The 25,012-nt window shown below is 41.5% G+C and overlaps 1 protein-coding gene across 1 annotated transcript in view; it reads left to right on the plus strand.

Moving 5' to 3' along the window:
- Nucleotides 1–2,405: 2,405 nt before the first annotated feature.
- The window catches only part of fam172a (family with sequence similarity 172 member A), a 269,588-nt gene continuing 246,981 nt past the window's right edge, over nt 2,406–25,012 (plus strand). The window contains 4 exon segments of the mRNA XM_007893065.2: nt 2,406–2,620; nt 6,081–6,221; nt 9,384–9,485; nt 12,213–12,313. Of these exon segments, the coding sequence (XP_007891256.2) occupies nt 6,113–6,221; nt 9,384–9,485; nt 12,213–12,313 (312 nt within the window). The 5' untranslated portion in view covers nt 2,406–2,620; nt 6,081–6,112.

The following is a 25,012-nucleotide window of genomic DNA, read 5'->3' on the forward strand; positions in this document are numbered from 1 at the left end:
CAAAGGCCTTAATAGAGGACAAAATGAATATGCAGATATATTGACAGTTTATTAGATTCCAGGTCAAATAATAAGTAATTATAATCCTCACATTTGATACAGAAGCTTTATCTTTGAAACATGTCAAAACTTGTTACTGGAAATTGATCTCTTCTGTAGTGACTATTTGTAGGCAAAAGTGACAGCCAATTTACCTTACAAGCAGCTAAACAACATGTCACTTTAAACATGATTACAAAGTGACAGAAATAATCTTAATATTTACTGTCTTTATAATCAAACAATAAGTAATTTTTTTTAATTTAAAAAGGGTTAAGCAATGTTTACTTGGCTCCACGATTTGGGAAATTAAATCATCTCAAGCAGTCATGTCAAAGAAGACAATTCTGCTCTATACCCAAGTCAAATATTCACAATTACCTAATTTATTTTCCCTTGAATTATAGAAATTTAAATCAGCAAAATATGTTGCGCTTTTAAATCATGATTTAAATCTGTTATATTTTTAAACTATTAAAACAGGTAACTTGGACAATCGGTTTTTAAGAGAAGCTTTTCAGACACAAGTGCTGAACTACTAGATTTATGTTGTCTCACTTATATTCTCATTGTGGGTATTGGAGATTGCTTGACATCTGCGAAAACACATTGTTCTATATTCTATACACTGCGATATAAACTGCTCCAGATTGGTTCCTCCATATCATACCCAAACCTCATTAGCTTATTTCATACTGGGACCAATTCTGGACAAAAAACATTGTAAATTGTCAGCGGATTTGTCAGTGAACTAGCAATCTAAGATACTTCTATGTTACATTGATCTTGAAATCAATGTGATTGTGACCTCTAACCTGAAGGTGACATTATAACGCACATGATCAGAGTTATGACACTCAGCAGAAAAAGGAATTTTTCAAAAATTATTTTCTCAATTGAAACACCTACCACACACCAAAGTGGGGAAAGCTACAGTAAAAGCTGTGTTATTTTCCCACATTCCATGCCCACAGCCCAGAAACAGTCAAAGTCACTAATGACGTTCTGAACATCTGTGATCAGGGCTCCCTCTGCCTCCGTGTCCTCCTCGGCCTCTCCGCCGCCTTCGACACTGTCGACCGCTCCATCCTCATACACCGCCTCTCCTCCTTACTCAATCTTCACGGACCTGCCCTTGCCTGGTTCGATTCCTATCTCTCTCACCGTCTCCACTTTATTGCCTCTAACGGTTTCTCCTCCAGCCCCCACACTGTCACGTCCCACAGGGCTCTGTCCTTGGCCCTCTCTCTCCTCTTTAATATCTACATACTCCCCCTCGGTGACATCATCCGCAGACATGGAGTCAACTTCCATATGTATGCGGATGACATCCAACTCTCTTTCTGCCTCCACCCTCACCTCCAGGACCACTGCTGTCCTGACAGACTGCCTGTTGGACATCAAGTCCTGGATGAGGGCAAAGAACAACATCAACAACAACAAGATTTCATTTATAGAGCGCCTTTCACGTCGGGAGGACGTCCCAAGACAGTTGGGTCGGGAAGTTGACCCCAACTTCCTACAGTTGAATGTGAACAAGACTGAGGCCCTCCTGATTGACTCGCGCCAGTGCCTCAGCACCTCAGGCTCTGGCAGCATCAACCTCCATGGTTGCACACTGTAACTCACCGCCAGTCAGGAACCTCGGTGTCTTGTTTGACCCTCAACTGTCTTTTCTTCTCCACATCCAAGCCATGACCCGCTCTGCCTTCCCTCACCTCCATAACATCGCCCGACTCTGCCACTACCTCACCCCTCAGGCCCTGAAACTCGTTCATGGCTTCATCATCTCCAGGCCCGACTGTGCAAACGCTCTGCTTGTCGGCCTTCCCAACTCCTCCCTCCACAGACAGCAGATAATCCAGAACTCTGCAGCCCGTGTCCTCTCCCGCACCAAACCCAACGTTTCGCCTGCCCGGCGTTTGACAAGAGTGCCTTATGATGTCCTTGAGACGTTCTGCTGTCTTGATACATTCTCAATCCCATTTAAAATTGAGTACATCTCTGAGGTGCCCTCTGACTTTTCTTCCCTCTAATCATTGCTCATTCCTCCAATCTAATCGAAACCAAATACACTCATCAGAGCAACACAGCCATGAATCCGACAAACGCTGCCAGCATCAGGAATTAATAATACTTGCATTTGAATTGTGGTGAGTGCATTTTTTAATGTACATTATAACCCTGGATTGGATTTACTGTATAAGGTGTTGTTGTTGTTGTTGTCTCCACCCACATCCCGAGCACGTGTCTTGTTTTCAAACCTGGAGACCGTTGGGCTTCGCGCGCGCCCATTGTTCGCTTCCGACCCGTTGCCACGGAGACGGCTCCACTCACTTCCGGTTCCGCTGTATTGGGGAGGGGGGAGTGGGGGGAGTGTTACTTATTCTCCAGCTGTGTGTGTGGCGGCGGCGGCGCCGTGTGCGCTTCATCTTCATTATATAAAACCTTGTTTTGGTGCCTATCCTTTTTTTAAAAAAAAAGCAGAACGGTTGTTAAAAATATATATCAACAAAAAAAACATCATATATAGATAAAAAAGAGAGGCCGAGGGTTGTGTTGCGTTGGGGCTGTTGGCATGGTATGTGCTTTTCCTTCCAGCGGCTGCCGGTTCTCGTTGTTTGTTGTGTCGCGGCTGTTGGGTCAGACTGACAGGGGGGCGAGGAGCAGACATGGCGACTCGCAGGGAGGAAGAGTTCGAGGCAGAAGGTCTGCCTCCTGTTTTGCTCCGCCGCGTCTGGAGACCGACAGAGAGGCGTGCGTTAAGTTACAGCCAAACAGGGCGATACGAAGGCCCGAGGCCTGAGCCCCTGACACCGAGTGAGATCCTCTACATCCCCCCCCATCACATCCTGCACTCCCACTCTGCCATCCATTATCCCTTCGCCCAATACATATCCCAATTCCGTGGCCACTTCTCTTATTAAAAGGAAAAAGAGTTGCAATGTCTCTGAAGTCTACCTCTCTTCTGTTTCATCTGTTCCCTCCTTCTATTGCTGCCAATTTCCTGTGAAAGGTGCCACACTTTCACTTTAAATTCCCTCCTCAGTCGTGCAGTGATCACCCTTGGGTGTCGAGATCATTTATTTTTGCGATTTTTTTTTAACAAAAAACCGCTTAGTTCCCCCACTTTTGTTCTTTCCACCTTGATTTGAGGATTGTGGATTTCGCCAGGGGAGCCTCATGTGAAGAGAATGGAAACTTACACCCGAAGGAAATCAGTTTATAGTCTGCTTCTCGTGTTTAACAGTAGTAGTTACATTTGGGGGGAAGGAAAAAAAATCTCTTCCAGTTGTAATTTGAATAATTAAAAGTTAATGCTGTGGAGGTTTTCTGTGGAAACCTTGGGTCAAAACTTTAGTCATGTGATCCATTATACAAGTTTTAATTGCGTGAATTGTGCCTAGTTTGTGATTTCACAGTTATTCAGAGTTACTGTAACAGTATTACAGGCAATGCGTTTGGAGTGAATTCACCTAAAAGTGATATAGTGGTAGCCTCTATTTAGAGGGATGACTGCTAAACTAATTCTAATCTCTGTGACACATTTTTATTGCGATAAATTGATGTGTCTTACCTAAGATGTACGCCTCTCTAGAAGCCTCATTGCTTTAAGAAACAGCTTTTTTTGCAGCCTGCTAACAGTGAAATGTTAAACTAATTACAAAGTGTTCACGAACATATCCCAAGTTTGTGAAATTCCTAGTAATTCCCTTAACTATATCCTCTTAAATGTTTAAAATAAATAATAACAATGCATTTGATATAGAGCTTTAACACGTCTTTGAAAAGACTCAATGCGCTTCACAGAATATACTGTAAAGTGAATTGACTGTACATTTGTGGGCGAAAGAAGAACATTACGATTCAATATATATGGTACTGTTTCCCAGAGCGACTTCACCTCGTCCTGTCGCTAACCTCTTTCAATACCTTTGACTGTGCATTCGGTCCTATTCCCACCCCCACCCCAATTGCCCTTTACCTCTCTTGATTACAGTCCCCAGGGTGCAAACCCTTCACTGTACAGTGCCTTGGATGTCTTCCTGACATGAAATACGCTGGAAAATGCAATTTGTTGTGTTAAAAATCAAGAACGCTGCCATACTTTAAAAATAACTTTTAACTGTTTCAGGAGTGTTTTAAATAATTGTACCAACAGCTAGATTTGCAGTGTGATTGCATTAGGTTGAGAGGTCACCCTTTCGTGTTGGGAGGATGTCGCAAGGCGCTGGACAGTCAGGGATTTGGACCTGAGCTGGTGGGGCTGGGGGTTGGCCGAAGGCATGGTCGCAGAGGAAGGTCTTGAGATGTGTGTTGAAGGAGCCAAGAGAGGGAGTGAGGCGAAGGGAAAGTGGGATAGAGTTCCATAGAGTGGGGACAGAAAGGCTGAAGGCCCAACCGCCGATGGTGGGACGGGCCTGGCCGGTGACATGGAGCAGACCGGAGCCCACTGGAGGAAGTGGACAGGTTGATAAAGGGTTAGCAGGTCACAGAGGTAGGAAAGGGCAAGGCCATGGAGGGCTTTAGAAGGTGAGGATGAGAATACTATATCAGTGCAGGTAGTTGTTGTTTATAAACATTGTATCTTCTAGTTAGCCTAATGTTTCATTATTTTAGAATAATAATAAAGTAGTCCAGGTTATTTATAAAGTTTGCATTAGATCCATAACCAAAACATTATTTTTGTTTCTTTGTGTGCACTATGTAAAAGCATTCTAAATGGTTGTAATGTGTTTTCTGCTGCGTTATGAAACTTTGATGCAATTATTTAACAGCAGAAGTTTTAGTTTGTGGTAATCCATAAACATATGTTTCAGATAATTTCGCAGAGCTTGCTACCTCTTGTATGTTTTATATTCTCATTGTATTTCTTCATTTTCTATTTTCCCTCTTTGAAATTTCCTTTTACTCCCATGTATGAGATGTCTTGAAGATATGATAAAGCTCTATATCAAATGCAAGGATTATTATTGTATACACTTAAGTATCAAACTGGCTGCCAAGTTTGCCCTCATAATATATAGTCACTTTATGGTAAATCTTGTGAAGCTCTTTTTAGATACCTTCCTTCCAAGCATGCACACTCCACTTTACTAAACCAGTCCTGAACCTTGGCATCTTGTTTGACTCAACTATCCTTTCTACCCCACATTCGTGCCATGTCCCACTCTGCCTTCCCCCACCTCCACAAAATCACCCGGCTCTGCCACTGTCTCACACCGTAGGCCGCCGAGACCTCATACAGGCATCATAACATCCAGGCTCCACTATGCAAACTCGTTGCTTGTCAGCCTCCCCAACTCCTCTCTCCATAGGCTCCAGATCATCCAGGCCTCTAGCCCATGCCCTCTCCTACACCAGGAGTTGGGTGAGGATGGGGGTGATGACCACATCCTCACCCTACTCCACTGGCTTCCTATCACACAGTATACAGTTCAAGATCCTGGTCCTCACCTTTGAAACCCGCCATGGCCTTCCTTCCTGCCCCCACCCGCACCTCTGCGACCTCTAAGCCCCTATGAACCTGCCTGCACTCTCTGCTCAGCGGGCTCTGGCCTGCTTCATGTCCCCCGCCTCGCCCACCCCACCATTGGCGGGCCTTCTGCCACCCTACCCCCACCCTCTGGAACTCCATCCCGCAGTCCCTCCACCTCGCCCCCTCCCTTGCCTCCTTCAAGACCGTCTCAAGACCCTCCTCTTCGACCATGCCTTCGGTCACACTCCTCAGCTCTGCCCTGTTCTCCACCCTCCCCGATTCCAATCCCCAGCTCGGGTCTGAAACACTGATTGTCCAGCGCCTTGGGACGTCCTCTCGTGAAAGGCACTATACAAATGTAATTTTGTTGTTGTTCCTAATGTACCAAATGGAAGGTTTATTGTTATGGTTAAATTGTAAATATTCTAGAACTGTTAGTAAACATGCTTACTGTCTTAAAGAAAAACTTTTGTATTTGCTTTCATTGCTCACAGTAATATATTGGCACATATGCCTTCGTGCTATTAATGCTCTTATTTTTTTCTTGTCCACATGAATTTAGTTTCATTTATATTGATCAAAGAGTGAAACTGGATGCTTGTGCAACTGGTGATTTTTGTTTTATCAACCGTGTGGATTACAATGGCACAGAACCAGCCAGGAGGACCCGAAGAAAAGGACAAGACTTCTACTGCATTAAAAGGTAACCAGTAAATGCAGAATTCTGTTTACCAGGAGGACGAATGACATTGTCCGTGTACTTCAATTAGCCATGTAACAGTGTTTGAACTGTCAAAGATCTAAGTTGGAGTGCACAGACTTTACTTAGAGAAGATTTAAACGCCTTCCTCATTAGTCAGCTACTGTTAATCTTTACATGTTAGTCTTATTAGCCTTATTATAAATGTTGAAAAGGTCAAGAACCTGCATGCAATATTCATTTGAGAAAGTTGGTTTCTAATAAGCAGATTTGTGTTTTGTGTATGAAGCAAACGCACTAACATTTCAAAGATAAAAATGAGGTTTATAATGTAGTGAAATAAATTACCATATGTCATACCACTTCCCTCTCAGAGAGACAAGCTTCTAATAACCTTGAAAATAGCTTGTATGTTCTTAATTAGTGAGATCCTCTTAAGCATATCTTTGCTTCATCATACTGCCAAAGAGTCATGAGGATCTGCAGATTTCTCAAACAGCAAGTTCCTGATTTTTACTGTGTTCCAGTAGGTAGTTTGCAAAGATCAACTGCTTCCACATCTGGAGGAAAAATTAGTGGGTATCATTCTTGTGTATTAAATTCAAGCCTTTTCCTATATGCACCATTTATTTAATTCTGAATGGAAAGGAACAGAATCAAGTATTTTTTTTCTTGGATGAATTGGTTAAATGTCTTCCTGGAGTATATCTAAAATTAAGCAAGAAAAAAATGTAATTCATCACTCAATGTTCCAAGTTAATTTAGGAGCAGTTCTCCCTCACAGGTGGAGAAATAACAAAAAGGGAGGGGCCATGTGCATCCTGAAGGAACTTTAAATGAAAGAAAATTTTGGACTTGTCTGTGAGCTTTTCATACATGCTTGGTTGTACGATCTTGTCCCAGCATTGAAATTTTAATTCCCTTATTTGCTTTAGAATTTTAAAATAATATTGCAACCTTCTGTGATTCAGTTGTATTACTCTTAATTTCTTCAATTAATAAAACTTTTATTTATATGGTTCCAGTCACAAAATTTGAGCTCGAATTTTATTAAATTAGATGTTTGTTACCAATGGTAGCGTGTAAGTATAATGTATATGAACACCTGGTATCTTAGCCAAAAATCTCCCAAATAAAATCGGTTATTCACTCCTTGGCTGCTTGTGGGACATTGCCCTGTGTAACTGGCTACCATGTTTCTAACTACCGGCCCATCTCCAACTTCCCTTTTCTTTCCAAGGTGCTTGAAAGAGTCATTACTTCGCTCCTTCCTCTCCAAGCACTCCCTACACGAGCCCCTCCAGTCGGGTTTCCGTGCTGCTCACAGCATGGAAACTTCTCTGGTCAAGGTCACAAGGACATCCCGTCTATCTGTGACCAAGGCTCTTTCTGCATCCTCTTTGACCTCTCTGCTGCCTTCCATACCATGGACCACTCCATCGTCCTCCATTGCCTCTCCTCTCACCTCAACCTTCAAGGTTCTGTCCTTGAATGGTTCAGGTCTTATCTCACACTGCTCCAATTTGTCTCCGCCAACAGTTTCTCTTCCAGCCCCCGCACAGTTTTGTGCAGTGTTCCTCGGGGCTCTGTCCTCAGTCCCTTCCTCTTCATTTTCTACATGTTCCTCCTTGGTGACATCATCCGCAGACATGGGGTCAATTCCACATGTACATGGATGAGACCTAACTCTATCCTTGCCTCCACCCTCAATTCCAGGACAACTGACATGCTGACAGACTGTCTGTCAGACATCAAGTCTTGGATGAGGCCAACTTTCTACAGGTGAATGTCAGCAAGACTGAGGCCCTTCTGAATGCCTCACGCCACCACCTCTGCACCTCAGGCACTGGCAGCATCAGCATCCACCGATGCACACTCAACTTCACCAAGCCAGTCAGGAACCTGGGTGACTTGTTCGATCCTCAAATGTCCTTTCTCCCCCATATCCGTGCTATGACCCACTCTGCCTTCCCCACCTCCACAAAATTGCCCGATTCCGCCACTGCCTCACCCCTCAGGCTGCCGAAACCCTACACATTCGTCACTCAAGGTTCGACAACGGAAACCCTCGCCTTGTTGGCCTCCCCAACCCCCCCCCAAAGCTCCAGATCATCCAGAACTCTGCCGCTCATGTCCTCTCCCGCGCCATGCTCCGTGACCCCATCACCCCCACCCTCGCCAGGCTCCACTGGCTCCCCATTCCTCAGAGAATAGAATTCAAAATCCTTGTCCTCACTTTCAAGGCCCTACACGTCCTTGACCCTGCTCTGACCTGCTGACCCCCTATCAGCCTGTCCTCTCACTCCATTCAGCAGGCTCTGGCCTGCTCCATGTCTCCCACCCAACTTGCCCTACCATGGAAAAGGCACTAATTTTGTTGTTGTGTTTTGCCCATAAAATTCAGTCAATCCACAGTCTATCCTGTGACGTGCTTTGAGATGTTGCAACACCGTGCTAAGGCACTATATGAAATGCAAGGATTTATTTTAAATCAAATTGATCATTCACTTCATGGCTATTTCTGTGGGACATGGCTGTATGCAAATTGGCTGCTGTGTTTGTCTACAAAACTCACACTTGTTACACTTTACAATGTATCCCGTGAACAACAACAACAAGATTCCATTTATTGAGCGCCTTTCACGTCGGGAGGACGTCCCAAGGCGCTGTACAGTTGGGTCACGACCCGAGCAGGGGGGAAATGGTCAGGGTGAGGGGAGGGAAGGGAGGGAGCGAGGAGGGGGTAGAGAGTCGAGAGGGGAGCTGAAGGCTCGGTCAAAGAGAAAGGTCTTGAGACCGGCCTTGAAGGAGGAAAGGGAGGAGGCGGCGAAGGCACTGGGGATAGAGTTCCAGAGCCTAGGGGCTGAGAGGCTGAAGTCCCGGCCACCGATGGTAGGGCGGTTGGGGCGGGGGATGTGGAGCAGACCGGAGCCAGAGGAACGGAGGGTACGGGCAGGTAGGTAGGGGATCCTCTTATCAGATGTAAGGATTATTATATAAAGGACTTTGAGATTTTCTGGTGTTATACATGCTATATGAAATTAATAGATTGCTGTATTTGTGATTTACTATGCTTTTTCCATTCCTATGGAAGCAGTAATTGTACTAAAATGAATAATTGGTTTTAATTGTTCTAAAACCTGTGACAAATCAATTTTCTCCCAGATTTACTGTCCAGAATAGACTTGGAAGAGCTTATGAAGAAAGATGAACCACCTCTCAAATTTCCTCAAACTCTTGAAGATTTTGAATATTCATTTAATGAAAGTAAGTGTGATGCAATTTCTAGATGTTTAAAAGTAATTATTTTCCATTTTAAGAGCCATTTTTGTCTCTTCCACACTTCTCAATTGAGAGGTGCAAGCAGGTACTTCATTACCAGTTTTCCATAAACTACACAAATTGACTTGTGTTGCGACTGGAAGCAGGAGGGAATTGAAGTGCAAGTTGGGCTGTGGTCCCAATCCTTATATGATTATATTATATTTCATGATAAGGCACTATATCGAATAGTGGCTTATTACGTCATTAAGATGTCTGAAAGCACTTCATAAATTTTTAATGTGAACTGTAGTGACTATTTGTTGGTGAACCTGGCTGTTTGTGGGACATTGCTGTGTGAAAATTGGCTGCCGTGTTCACCTACAATTACAGAGTCATTAAACTACAAATCCTGTTCACATGTCCTCCCAACGTGAAAGATGTATTAAATACAAGGAATATTTTCATTATAAGTAGAAACGTTTGCTTTAACATAAATTGGACTGGACATGATTACGACATTGTAATTCCAATTGCAGTGAAATAGTCAACATTTATTCTCCCTGTGCTGCTGGAAGAAATGACTCAATCTGTGAACAGCAACACTTCATCTCTTAGATGCTCTCCCCAAATCGCTCTGCCTCAACCTATCCTGCTTTTAAAAATCCTTCTTTGAACCTACTTTTTTGATTATGTCTTTGGTTGCCAAGCTCCTAACCCTCCCATTCCCCACCCTGCTCAGATTTTCACTCCATCTGTGTTAAGCATCTGTTTCATCCGTTTCGCCCACAAATATACAGTCAATTCACTTTACAGTATATTCTGTGAAGCTCCTTGAGACGTCTAGAAGATGTGAAAAGCGCTATATCAAATGCAAGGATTATTATTATACAAGAGTTTTGAGATGCTATTTCCCACAGTCTCCACTAACGGCTTCTCCTCAAGTCCCTGCACCATCATGTGTGGCGTTCTTCAGGGCTCTGTCCTTGGTCCCTTCCTTTTCAACATTTACATGTTCCATCTTCTTGACATCATCCGTAGACATGGGGTTAACTTCCACATGTATGCGGATAACACCCAACTCTACCTCTCCGCCTCCACCATCGACTCCAGGACCACTGCTGTCCTCATAGACTGCCTGGTCGGACATCAAGTCCTGGATGAGTGCTAACTCCAGTTGAATGTCAACAAGACTGAGGCCTTCCTGCTTGGCTCCCGTCAGTGTCTCCATACCTTGGGTCAAGCAGGATGCAGCATCTTGCGTCCTATTCAACCCTCAACTGTCCTTCATCCCCCACATCCTTGCTATGACCTGCTCCGCCTTTCCCCACCGTCTTGACCACCCCACCATTGACGGGTGCGCCTTCAGCCTCTCTACCCCACCCTCTGGAGCTCCATCCCACAATCCCTCGTCGCCTCCTTCGACCATGCCTTTGGTCACTCTCCTATCCTACCTCCACTCCTGCTGATGCCAAGCACCAGCTCGGGTGTTGATCCCTGACTGCCCTGCGCTTTGGGACGTCCTCCTTGTGTGAAAGGCGCTATACAAATGTGATTTGTTATAGAGATGTTATTCTACATTAAAGTTGCTGTAAAAATACAATCTGTTTTGATGTTCTAAATGAGTTCAATATAATTCCAACAAAGATTGTTTGGTGCTTTAAGGGTTATTCCCTTCCTTTCTGTGTCATACTAGGCTGTGTACCTTGGGAGTATAGACATCGTTATGGTTACTATTCATGTTTCCACGCATTTATTATATCTAGGCTCGACGATGTGAACTCACTGCTTGTTGGTCTTCACTCCACAAGCTGCAGATCATCCAGAACTCTGCAGCTCGTGTCTCCTCCCGCACCAGACTCTGTGATCCCATCAGCCCCACTTTCGCCTGACTCCTCTGGCTCCCCATTCCTCAGAGGATAGAGGTCAAAATCCTTGTTCTCACCTTCAAAGACTTTCACGGCCTTGCTCCTTCCTATCTTTGTGATATGCTCACACCATATCAACCTGTCTGCTACCTCCCCTCAGCAGGCTCTGGCCTAGTCCACGTCCCCTGCCTGGCCCGCCCCACCATAGGCAGTCAGGCCTTCAGCATCTCTGCCCCCACCCTTTGAAACTCCATCTCACAGTCCCTTCGGCTCGCTCACTCCCTTTCCTCCTTCAAGACACGTCTCAAGACCCTCCTCTTTGACTGCTCCTTCGGCCACCCTCCTATCCTTACCCTCCCTGCCTCCACTCCTCCTGATCCCAACCCCAGCTTGGGTCCAAATCTCTGACTGTCCAGTGCCTTGGGACCTCCTCCTGATGCGAAAGGTGCTATATAAATGTAATTTGTTGTTGTTTCTTTGTGCATGATGATGAAGTGTGATGAGGTGGAACTTAATGAGGTTTCTCTTGGCCATTCATTTTCTCCTGAAATCAGATTGGCAGTACCTTGGGTTGAAGCTGCAGCCGATGACCGTACAATGATTGGCACTTCACTGCCTTGAGATGTGCTTTTTGTAAATGTTATCTAAGGCATGGATTTGAAACCAAGTTTCCCTTTTGTTACTGTACTACTTTTTATTTAACAATCTTAGCAAACCATTGGAAGGTTCTGTTCAAAATGTGAAGGAATTTATTTTCCATTTTTGAAAGTAGCAAATTGTTCAGATTAAAAAAAAATGACTGCAATATTATTTTGCAGTGTGAATCAATGCAAAAACTGGATACTTTTGTGTATTTGTCTTTTAGAAGGCCAGCTAAGACATGTAAAAACTGGAGAACCTTATGCATTCAATTACCATGAAGATTTACACAGATGGAACCAGAAACGCTATGAAGCTCTTGGTGAAGTGAGTTATTTTCATATAACCTTGATCAGACTGTTATAATTTTATGTGTGATTAGCCCTGAATTCCTTGACAAATTTGAAAATATATTGATAATTCTGTATGCGATCTGAAGAGTATAGCTTCATTGCTATATCCATTTCTGTTTCACTCTATTTGTAAGTATGTGTTTAAAAATCTTTTCCACTTTGGTTTACTGGTGGCAATATTTTATTTATTTTATTGCAAAAGGTTAAAATGTTGCACCACATTAGCAAATTGATCAGATTTTTAAAAATTGACTAATATTATTTTGCAGTATGAATCAATGTAAAAACTGGATACTTTTGTGTATCAAATTTTAGATTGTTTGAAACAAATGTTGGCTTTCAGTGTTGGCCATTGCAATAACTTTAAATTTCCCTTTACTCTGCTGAAACTGAATTTTACACTTCACACATCAATAAACCTTGTGAGGTGGCTTATTTGATACTGAGTTATGACCTTTTTTTCTGTCAACTTTGAGAAATCATACTCAATGGAAACTGGGTCGAGACTTCCATAGATTATTTCAAGTAAGACACTCTGACTAACAGAAATTTCCATCCCATCATTCTGGGTGGATTGAAGCTTACATCCCTGAGATGAAAGGAGCATTTACTTAGTATGTTACTTTGTTCCTCATTTTTTATTTATGATTTAAATTTTGTGGTAGAAGAGAACAACATAGGGTTGAATTTCTTTATGTATGAACTATCTAAGCAATGCAAGTATTCGGTTATATTCAGTACCATTTTCTAAAGGTTTACTCAATCGGACATCTAATGAAGAGCTGTTTGATAATTGACCCAATAGAGTTGGAAATCTTTTTTAAAATCTGGTCTGAATCTGCATTTCTTGTAAAAGCAATTTTGCACCAATACAGTTTTTCTTATGTTTTGGTTAATTTCCTTGATGTTTTGGAGCCATAGAAATAATTGCAGATTTTGTTCTCATGTTACTCAGGTTACCTTACATAGTTTATTTACTTTATTAAGAGTTATTTAGTGATGCTCTGCACTTATACTAGCATCCAGTACAAAATGCTGAAATTCTCATTCTGACTGGCGCTTACTATTCATAATTTATTGCATTTTCTAATTAAGAAATTTGCTTTTCTTCTAATTATATTTACAGTGGAAGCCACTTAAACTGGATGCATCTGGGCAGGCTGTTTTGTCCGGCTTAAGCGGCTTCCAATGTTAATCAAAGTTCTACCCGCTCAGCAGAGGAGCGGCGACGTGCTTCTTCCCACCCATTGCCATTCCACAGGAAGAGGACCAATTAGCAGCATCTCTGATGTGATTGACAGACTGGAGCTGCTTGTGAATGGATGGGCACACCATCCCATCACAAGCAGCTCCAGGCTTGTCAATCATTCGCAATTTGATTCCTCCCATTGCCTTCCTGTTTCTTACCCATTCCTCGCCCGTCTACTGATTGACAGTCCCGAAGCAACTTGACTCCTACCATCTCCATCCCGGAACCTCTTGTGAGTGAGTAGACTCAGCGGTCCGTATTTTGTCCGTATTAAATATATTTCTGTCCAAATTAATTGGCATATTTAAAACCGGTAAGAATACAAATGAATCGGGGCTGGCATTTTGTACGATTTACCCGTCGTCCTGCTAAAGCGGCTTCCACTGTATTTCTTTTTGGAGCTCAATGTGCCCTGGATGGTACATGTGCGTCTTGATCTCGGAGGCTGTACATATCTAGATAGGAGTACTGCCAAAGATTGAATTAGATTGCAGATTCAGTGTAGGAAACACAAAGAATTGGGGCCTACTCATTAGGGTGTACTTCCATGATCTTGCGTATACTACAATTTTTATATAGTTCTAAAATGAATTCCTTGATATTGCAGAGACTGGAAGGATTTAGTGAGTTAAGAAGGGTGGCCGCCACTTGAAGAGAGTGCCAGAAATTTCCCATTGCATGGGGAATCAAGTACATGGCAATTCCCCATTGCACGACATGAAAAGCATCTGCAAATTTAATTTGGGTACTAAAAGGGTAGATTTTCAAAGTGCTTTGCCTTATGATTCTTCTTAGCTACTTGTTCTCAAAAGAAAACACCAGTTGGAACTATTGTAGTACAATTAGTCTTTGCCAAATGAACTACTGGATATTGTAGAAATGTATAGTTAGCATTACACTCTAAAATAACTATTTAGATAATGAGCAAAACACAACCTTGAAATATCTAGAGCAGTGAGCTGTTATGGAGTGAGGTTTCATCTATGGAACCGTGAAAATTTTACGACATGGTAGAGGCCATTGTATAATAGGTGCAGATTGAATTATTTGTGAAATAGCCTTCTACAGGTGATAGGAGTTTAGTCAAGTCCAATTTGTGCTGGCACAACCCTATTTCTACTGCTCATGTACAATGTAAAATAAATCTCCTTTCTTTAATTCAATTTTTTTTCAGTTTACTTTTTATTATTTTGATTTCATTTACCATGTGTAAGTTATTAGAAGGTTTTAAGATAATACCCAAGGGAAATGTTAGGAGTTATTAGGACATGAAATGCACTAAGACAAACAATGGTTGAAACAGATCTGCTTTCTCTCCACTCCGCTAGCCGCTGGCTCCGCTCGGCTGGCTCTGGCCTCCTGCTTGTCCGTCTACCCCTCCACTATCGATGGTCATGCTTTCAGCCACTATGCCCTGAAACTTTGAAACTCTCTCCCTCTGCCTTGCCCCCTCCTTCCCCTGTTTTAGAACATGACTGAAGACCACCCTTATCGACTGTGCTTACTGTCACCTCCTCCCTCTAGCCTGCTTGGCATCAGGCTCTTTAGCTGTTAATGACTTCAGGGTGCTGCCCCAATTGAAGGGTGTTATATTAAGGCAAATTATTATATTAGATTTTAAGAAGGATTTGGGCAAAAATCTTTCTTAAAATGGAAAAATATGGAGAAAGTATGGAGAAAAGACGGGTAGCTCACAGACATTAAGGGCTGATTGGCCTTCTCCGCTGAAACATTCTATGATTTTATTGAATTGAATCATAATTCCATAATAATTCCGTCATAATTCAATTGCACATCTGATGAAATATATTAGGGTCTTGAACATTTTAATGCTCGTACAACTGGGTGCGATCAGGAGGAGCTGATGGTCTTCTGGATATCTTCTGCCCACTGCTGCTCTTAATTTTATTGTCAGAAAGTTTGTATTTGTTATAGGTTATTGCAATTCATTGACCCTACTACACAAAGTGGATGATATTGGTTTCATTGTAGACGAGATTAATCTGGTTAAGATTTATTTAATAAAAGAAAAACTTCAAGAAAAATTGGGTGCCATGTGATAAACTATAACCCCAATTCAGTTGTGGTTATAGTTTATGGCATAGTACCGAATTTTATAATAATAGTATGAATTCATGCTTGACCAACACTATTAACTTTTTTAAGATTTAACCGACCAAGTAGATAAAAGAAATGTGGTGTATATGGATGTGGAATGGGGTGCGGTGTACATGGATTTCAAGAATGCCTTTGATTTTTATGTCACGCAAGAGGACTCATGGCTAAAATCCAGGCATGTGGAGTCATGAGAGAGGCAGTAGAATTGATTGAAATATAGCTAGGAAACCAAAAGCAAAGAGCACGAGTAAAGGGCAACTTCTTTGACCACCTAGAGGTAAAAAGTGGTGTTCTGCAGGGATGAATAATAGGATTGCTACTGTCCACCATGTGCATAAATGATTTTGATTTGAATATGGAACGTATGGTGTTGAAATTTGCAAACAACAAATTACTGGTAAATAATGAAGCGGATTCCAAAAAGATACAGGAAGACAAAAACTGGCTTGCAGTATGGCTAAACAGCAACAACTTGGATTTATATAGCGCCCACCACGCCGGACGGCATCTCAGAGCGCTCGGTAGCAGATGAAGTTAGGCATATGGATGGCAGAGTTTTGTGTTATCTGGACTTTGTGAGTGGTGGAACAGAGACGTGCATTTGAGAAGTCAAGGCAGGAGTTGACAAAAGCATAGATGAGGGTTTTGATGACAATTGGTGTGAGGTAGTGAGAGAGGCAAGCATGTGGTGAAAGTAAAAGCTGTCTTGGTCAGGGACAGAATATGAGGTAGGAAGCCCATGCTTTGTGTTTGTTTAACATGAGTTACTGTTATTTAGTGTATCCAAAGTAACCCTTGAAATGCCAGCTTTTTTTAAACTTCTACCTACGTATTTGTCTTGCTTAATCTGGGTTTACTGCCTCATATATTCCTAATGATTGACTATAATGCCTTTGAAATTTATAACCAGATGCAAGTAAAGCTCATTTAACTTCAATAGATTGAATATTCTTTTTCATGCTGTTGAAATATAGAATTTTTGATAAACTGTTCTGAAGCAGTTTTAATTTGCAGCTGTTAGAGTATGTGTAACAATGTTGCATTTCTAGATGTATTCAGATTCGGTTCTTTGAAGAGATTATGTCTGATGTGCATCAATGAGACTTTAGTTTCCTACCTTCTGGAAGGGGAGTGGGTTCATCAAAGTGATATGACAGTACTTGTAGGGTTCAGAGATGATTTAGTAAGTACAGTTTGCTGTATTATTTGCAGATAAGTGACGAGTGTCTGATCTAATCCAGATGGAAATATATTAAGTTGTTGATGGATGTAATTTTTTTATGACTACCGAATGACAAACATTGAAAGCTAATGAGTTTGGAGTTTGGCAGATGGCTTTTGCTGTCAAGCATTGGTATTCTGTGGGTTGCTGTTGGAAGAAACAATTAGTCAGTCTGTCACCTCAAAGCTTTTGGAGAATGTTAAGATCTGACACACATCTGGCCTTTTCCACCAAATTTGTAAATAGCTTCCCTGCATCTTCATAGTTACTGATGAAAGTAGTTACTAGTTCATAGTTGATGAAAATTCAATTGCAATTGCATATTTTTGTTTAATGGGATGTTTATCAGTATCTCATTGTATATATTTTATTGTAGGTTTTTATAATTCATGCTTAAGAATACAGCTCTTTCACAAGAGGATCCTGACACCACATGTTAATTTCTTGACTTCCAAGTAGTCAGGTAGCCACTATTCCCTTGTGATTTGCTGCATTTGAGAAGTTTCCATTTTAGTATATGTGGTATCAAGACCACAGAATACTAAACAATCCTATGTACAGAAAAAAATTTCATATTATTCCAAGCTCATGGAACCTATACTAAACTTTTGCAATATCTCAATTATAACAATCTGATCTCAGGCCATGATCTTGGTTTCAGAGCAAATTACTGTAGTTGATAAATATTACCCTTAATCCTATGATGCAGAATTGAAGGAGTAATTTTTTTAATGCTTGTCAGATTGTTAAGACCGATTTTTGCATTCCTACCTCATTGAAAAACTCGTCTCTTCCAGCATGTTTGGTGAGCTGTTCATTGGCACAAATGCACAACAAATAGGACATTGTATTATTGCAAGACCTAAGCAAAGGTCTGTGACCTTAACAATTCTGTGCATCATTTTTGTCAGTGACCTCATTGATCTCATCAAGAATTATGTTGAATAGTTTTCCTTTGCTGATGATATAACTTATTTAACCTATCTGAGAAACCATGTGACCAAATCACTGTCGAATTCAAGATCCTCACCCTCACCTACAAGGCCATTCACGGCCTTGCTCCCTCCTACCTCTCCAACCTACTATCCCCCTACTTACCTCCCGTACCCTCCGTTCCTCTGGCTCCGGTCTGCTCCACATCCCCCGCCCTAACCCCCCTACCATCGGTGGTCGTGCCTTCAGCCTCCCAGCCCCTAGGTTCTGGAACTCCATCCCCCAGTGCCTTCGCCGCCTCCTCCCTTTCCTCCTTCAAGGCCGGTCTCAAGACCTTTCTCTTCGACCGTGCCTTCAGCTCCCCTCTTGACTCTCTACCCCCTCCTCGCTCCCTCCCTTCCCTCCCCTCACCCTGACCATTCCCCCCCTGCTCGGGTCCCGACCCAACTGTCCAGCGCCTTGGGACGTCCTCCCAACATGAAAGGCGCTCTGTAAATGCAATTGTGTTGTTGTTGTATGCAGTTCTCGAAAGAACTTGGCAGTAGGAAGATAAATTACATATTCAGTATTTCTTGAGGAAAGGTTATATGTATAAAAAAAACCTTACATTAAATTTAGCACCTTATCACTTCAGAGTGGTGAATTGGAGTGAGCTCGAAAAAGTACCAGTGTTGCCTTAAACTCACAACCTTCTGACTCCAAGATGAGAATGCTCCTAATTGAGCCACGCTGACCCAAATAAAGTTTTTGTTGACCCTGCATTCTGTCTGAAATCCAGTATTATCTATGTCATTACACTGTAAAACCCGGAAGGACCTTTATTATTTTTAGAAATTTATGAATCGGGTAGATAGAAAATAACTCAACTTGATAATTTCCATTCATTTAACAATAGTGATTCAACACCATTTTTAAACAAAGATTCCTGCTAGAATAATTTAGTATTTTATTCACTAATTCAGTTCATTAATTCTGGAATATTGTATTTAGTTTCTGTGGTATGCATATTGCTATAATATCTATATTTTAAATCTGTTGCTTGGTGTATATCCCTTCAGTCTCAAATGCTGCAGTCTTCAATTTGAAAAATGTAATGGATTATCAGGGTCTATAAACATATGACAACATTCTGACAGCTTACTTAAAAAATAGTGAAATGTCCTGTGCATGCTTTATAGCTTGACTAACCGTTGTTGAAATGTATTAAAAATAATTTAGAAGCACAGCTGGTGACAAATGTGAAGGTATGTGTAAATATTTAGGCATGGCAGTAAAGGGAAAAAATGCTTACAAGCAGCAACAGGCAGAATCTGTCAAGTGGCAAGTCAGAAATCTTGTGTGTCTGAATGTCATCACATCCGATTTTGCAGAATGCCACCTTTCTATTTTTCACTTGGCAGACTTTCCAGAACCATAAATGTACAAACTGCAGAGCTCCCTTTGAAGCTTCTCTTATGGATTTGTCTTTTGCTTAAAGAAGAAAGAGTTTAAGGGGTTCTCTTTTTGTACAAGAAAGTCTTGCTTCTCTATCACTAATTTTTAGTGATATTATTATTGCCTTTGAAATCTTCTGAATATTTTGGTGATCGACCATTTCAAGACTCCTCACCAGGGATGCTTTGTTGATGTTACAAAATCAGGAAGATATGTGCATCCTGTCTTGCCTCCATTTAGTTTAACTAGGATTCGTGGTTTAGTTCAGTTTACAAACTAGCCTAGATCCTCCTGACCCTTAAAAAACATACTGAAGGTGAGTATGCAGCAGCCACCCAGTACTTTGTATTTCCAGGGTTAGTTTTTCCTCAGTTCTCAGGGCTCTATCCTTGTGCCTCTACCTTTCAATATCTACGTACTCCTGCTTGGTGATGTTTACCTGTTGGCATGGGGTTAACTTTCACAAGTATGTCGATGACACCCAACTCTATCTCTCTCATTCCACCTTTAATTCAAGGACCACTGCTTTATAATAAAATAAACAATCCTTGCATTTGATATACCGCCTTTGATTCATCTCAAAGCGCTTCACAGAATATACTGTAAAGTGTTTCTTTACCGATTGCAAGTTCTAGATGAGCTCTAATTTTCTTCAGTTGAACGCTGACAAGATGGAGGCTCTCCTGCTTGGTTCCCATCAGTGCCTTCTCACCACAGTTGTTGAGAGCATAAAACTATTTGTATGTGCACACAACCTTTTGGAGCCTTTGCATAGCCTTGATGTATTGTTTGACTCTCAACTGCTCTTTAAAATCCACGTTTGTGTTCTGACCCGCTCAGCTTTCTTACAGCTCCGTAACATTAACCGTCTCCGCCACTACCTCTCTTCTCATTGCATCCCTAATCCATGCTTTCACCACGCCACGCTAAATTACAGTGAGACTCTTCTTGCTGAACTACCTGCTTCTTCCCTTCACAAGATGAAGACTACCCAGAATTCTGCAGCTTGTGTCCTTTCCTGCACAAGACTCCACGAGCCTATCTCTCCAATGAGATAGCTACATTGGTTTTCCCATCCTCTAGCGGATCCAGTTCAAGATCCTCACCCTAATCTTTAAATCCCACCATGATCTTGCCTTACCCAACTTCTGTGACCTCTTCAAAACGTACAAACCCAGTCTCCCTCTGCTCAGCAGGCACAAGCCAGCATCACACCCCCTACCATTGTTGGTTAGGCTCTCAGCATATGTACCCCCACTCTGTGGAACTCAATTCCTGAGTCCTTTCGACGCACCACTTCTCTCGCTTCCTTCAAGATCCACTTCAATGCCTTCCTCTTGATCATGCTTTTGGTCATCTTTCCCACCCCTTCGGCTCCCACCCCCATCTTAGGTGCATTGATGGAGGATATTTTATGAAACGTATGTGGTAAAAATATTGTATCTACCATATAAGTTTCATAAAATCTTACACCTGAATTATACAGATTATACACCTGAATATTGTTTTGCTGCTTGTAATACATGCTTATCACTTTCTGCGTAAATTTACATTTACTAAGTGTCTTCATCAGGCATAGTATGATCAGATGTAACCCTCCCTGTGCTCAATAATTTGCCTCAATCACCTCTTTAAAAATAATATCTCCTGTGGTATAAACTCATGGTTTAGATTTGTAGGAAGCTTTGTACAGTGGACCTTTGTTCATTGCCCTCAAAGGATTTTGCTTAGGACCTCTAATCAACCTATTTGTGTAAACAAAAAAATATATAGGATTATTGAAACTCAATCATGTCAAGCCGGAAACTCACAATAGACACATTTTCAAATTAAAGAATAGTGGTTTTATTCTGGCCAAAATATCAACTTCTGTCCCCCAAAAATTTAATGCTTGAGCAATACATCTGTGGTCTGGGAAGTATACTTTGACATTGATTCTTGACTGATGAGTTAGTGTGATATCATTGTCAGAGGTCTAGAAAGGTACAGATGGCACACAGATGGGAACTAGTCGCTTTCATTGGGCCTGGAAAGCAGATTTCTTGAATCTGACATGCCAAGTTTCTTCTTTTAATTTGATACTTCAGTTATATATTTACTTTTTGAATCTGCAGTAGTGAGTATACAACTAGTTCATGAAAATAACATTGATTGTAACTCCCTTAACTGTAATTTACTTTTCTTGTGTTTTTAAAAACAGGATATCTTGGATGTTTTGTACATTTTCTGGGTAATAGTCCACGTGAACTTTTTATTCCAAAAAAGTGGAATTTCATTAACAACATCAAAAATATGATCTGAATAGGCTATAGTAGAATGGACCATTCCAATTGTAATAAGGTCTTTACAGTTATTTAGAGACCTGGATTGCAACAGAATGATTCCAAAGGTAGTAAAATATAATAATGATTAAAATATTGATGGTGTTATTACAAAATCTTTAAACTAAATCCCAAATCCTTTGTAAAAGTGTTAAAATTCTCTCAATTTACAGAATACTCTTCTCAAATTGGAAGATTATGTGCTTTATACAGAAACCTGGGTGCTGCCAATCTTCTGAAGACTGTTTTATTTTCGTCATACAGTGTATAGCCTTATTGTTAAAATGCCAGTTGTGGATTGTTTTCTAGAATTCTATCTTTCGGTTGAATGCACTATAGCAATGAATGTATTAGCAAAAAAAAATTTAAAAATCTTGTACCCCAAGAATCGGGTATTAGGGCAACAGTTCAGTCCCATGATTGCAAACTGCTTTGCTGAAACCTATGAGGTTTCAATGAGAATTATTCATCATGTGGTAGAGTTTTTTCCAATTAAAAATGTACATTGGAGAAGCACATCCTTAAATTCTGGTTCCATAATCCTGTTTCACGCTCTGTGTCTGTTATTGTGAATGGCACCTATCTCTTCCTGTGGGCCATGCAACTATGGAAACCAGGTCAGACTGCAGTAAAGTAGGAAAATGCAGCCACAAGTCTGTTGTCTTTTACACTTCAAAATGGTACTTTGACATAGGGTATAATGACTCTTGTTTATATGTTGACATTTTGGAAAATAATATATTTTGAAATATTCCATACTTAAGATCTAAATATTGATGATTGAACCCAGTAAATTACTGTGATGCAACGCAGTGGTCTTAATTTATGAACTTAGATCGCTGTGTTAAAACAAATTGTGAAAAAATGACCATCTTCTGGTTTGTTAGGAAGTGACATAGGAAGCTCCCCCATGTCTCTGTGTGTGATGTGCAGAAAGCATCACTGGCATCACTTAATGCACATTATGCACAAGAAGCACATCTGATGTCACTTCTATCAGAATGTAGGAAATGATATATCAACAATGACATGACTGCTTGGGAGGTAGCATCTTTTAGTGCAGGAAGTGGTAAGTCAATCCCAAAAGACTGGCTTACTGTACTTTGCTGGTTCACTCATAGTATGGGTTTAGCGTTGGTCCATGGGATACCTATGCTGTAAGTAAACCAGCATCTTATAATAATAATACTAACAATCCTTGCATTTGATATAGCTCCTTATCACGTCTTCGAGGCATCTCAAAGTGCTTCACAGGATATACTGTAAAGTGAATTGACTACATTTTGAGGGTGAAATGCGGCAGCCAATTGCGCATAGCTGCATCCCACAATCAGTCGTGGATTGAAGTGATCAATTTTTTTTTTTTTTTGAAGGAGTTATTACCCCCGGAAAAGCGATCCACCAATTGACTAACAACCAGGTTCCTATTTTCTGCTAGGTAAACAGAGCCATGTGGAGTAAGGAAACTTGCCCAATGTTTCGCCTGGCCAGGAATTGAATCCAGGTCTCTCGCTTGTGAAAAGAGGGTCAATAACAACAATACCAAACAAATTGCATTTATGTAGTGCCTTTACTGTTGGGAGGATGTCTCAAGGTGCTGGAGAATTAAGGGTTTGCACCCGAACTGGGAGTTGGATTCAAGAAGGGTAGGGGTAAGGGAGATGGGAAGGTGGTCAAAGGCACGATCAAAGAGCAAGGTCTTGAAACAGACCTTGAAGGAGGCAAGAAAATGGTTGAGGCAAAGATAGTTGACTCTGGAATAGAGTTCCAGAAGGTGGAGGCAGAGAGGCTGAAAGCTTGAATGCTTACAGTGAGGTGAGCAGGCCGCAGGACATGAAACAGGCCAGTGCCAGGGGAGGGAGCGGGCAGGTTGGTAAGGTTTTAGCAGGTAAGGTAAGGACAGCAGTGGCCCTGGAATTGAGGGGGGAGAGAGAGTTGGGTATCATCTGCATATATTTGTAAGTTAACCCCAGCCCGTGGATGACATCACCGAGTGAAGCATGTAAATATTAAAGATGAGAGGACCAAGGATAGTGCCCATAAGAATGTCACACAGGATAGGTCGGGGGTTGAAGGAGAAGCCATTAGCAGATGTGAAGTGGAGACGATGGGAAAAGTAAGAGTGAAAACAGAACTGTAACGGAGAAGCTGAGAGGAAAGGTGGTGGAGAGATCAATGAGCTTGAGGAGGCAGAGATAGCCCTGGTCACAGATGGACAGAATGTCATCAGTGACTTTCAGTAGGGAAGTCTGGACTATGAGTAGCACTGAAACCAGAATGGAGGAGTTCATGCATGGAGTGCCAGGAGAGGAAAGAGCGAATCTGAGAAGCAATGACTTGTTCCAGATCCTTGGAAAGGGAGGTTGGAAATGGAGCAGTAGTTAAGGAACAGAGATGTGTCAAGGGAATTTTTTTTAGGGTGCGGTGTGATGACAGCTGTTTTAAAGGGGGTAGCCACTGTGCCTGTAGACAGAATGTTGACTGTGTCTGTTAGGAGGGGCATGGACTTGGACCTGGGATGTCAGAAGAGGAGTAGAGTCAAGGGTTAGTTTAATTTGGGAAATGATGGCGGTTAGAGAAGTGGGAGAGACGGAGTCAATGAAGATGTGGAAGGAATTGTGGGTGGAGGCTGGAAAGGAGGGGATAAATAACATAGCCAAGAAATATTCAATCAACAAAGTTTATTTTGTTGACCGACCAAAAAGGTTGGCCAGCACTGCGTTGGCCACATCTTTCCGTTATCTAAAAACATATACCCTTTAATTTCAAGGAACTCGTTTAGTTCCCTTTTGAAGCCCTTTACAGTTCCTACTTCTCCCATGTGTACAAAGGGCAACACAAGAGCTAGATCTCTTTTAGCTTTTTAATCCTTTGACACTTATTCTAAGAGACAGAATCCTTGTTCAGAGCAAGTAATAAGATATGTAATGACAAAAAAATGCAGTAAAATGTCTTGTATTGGTGCTGAATGTGAACTTAGAGGCTGAGCATGGATCTACAGTAGATGAATAATAAAATGATGCTTGTTACAAATCAGACAGAAGTATTCCAACCACCTGCTTAAGTCTTGTAAAGATGTAGTATCAAACAACATGTTATGTTGCTGCCAGAAATCAATAAGGTAATAACCAAATTGTTGACAGAACAATAAAGTTGTCAATGGTTCTGAGCCACATAATTTTGCCTAAAGGGAAAATTTATATTGTACGTGCATTCCTAACAGAATGCTCTGGGGGTAAGCACATCTTGCATCTACTGATTGCTTGCAATTTATAATTTGCATTCACTGTTTACAGAATGTAAACAATTCCCTTGAAGCTGATATTGCAACTAGGATTGTATTAGATGAGATCTATTATTTTTTACACTCCAATGGTCACCCTCTTAGCTCCCCCC

This window comes from Callorhinchus milii, unplaced genomic scaffold (assembly GCF_018977255.1).
Source record: "Callorhinchus milii isolate IMCB2004 unplaced genomic scaffold, IMCB_Cmil_1.0 Scaffold1, whole genome shotgun sequence".
Lineage (NCBI taxonomy): Eukaryota > Metazoa > Chordata > Chondrichthyes > Chimaeriformes > Callorhinchidae > Callorhinchus > Callorhinchus milii.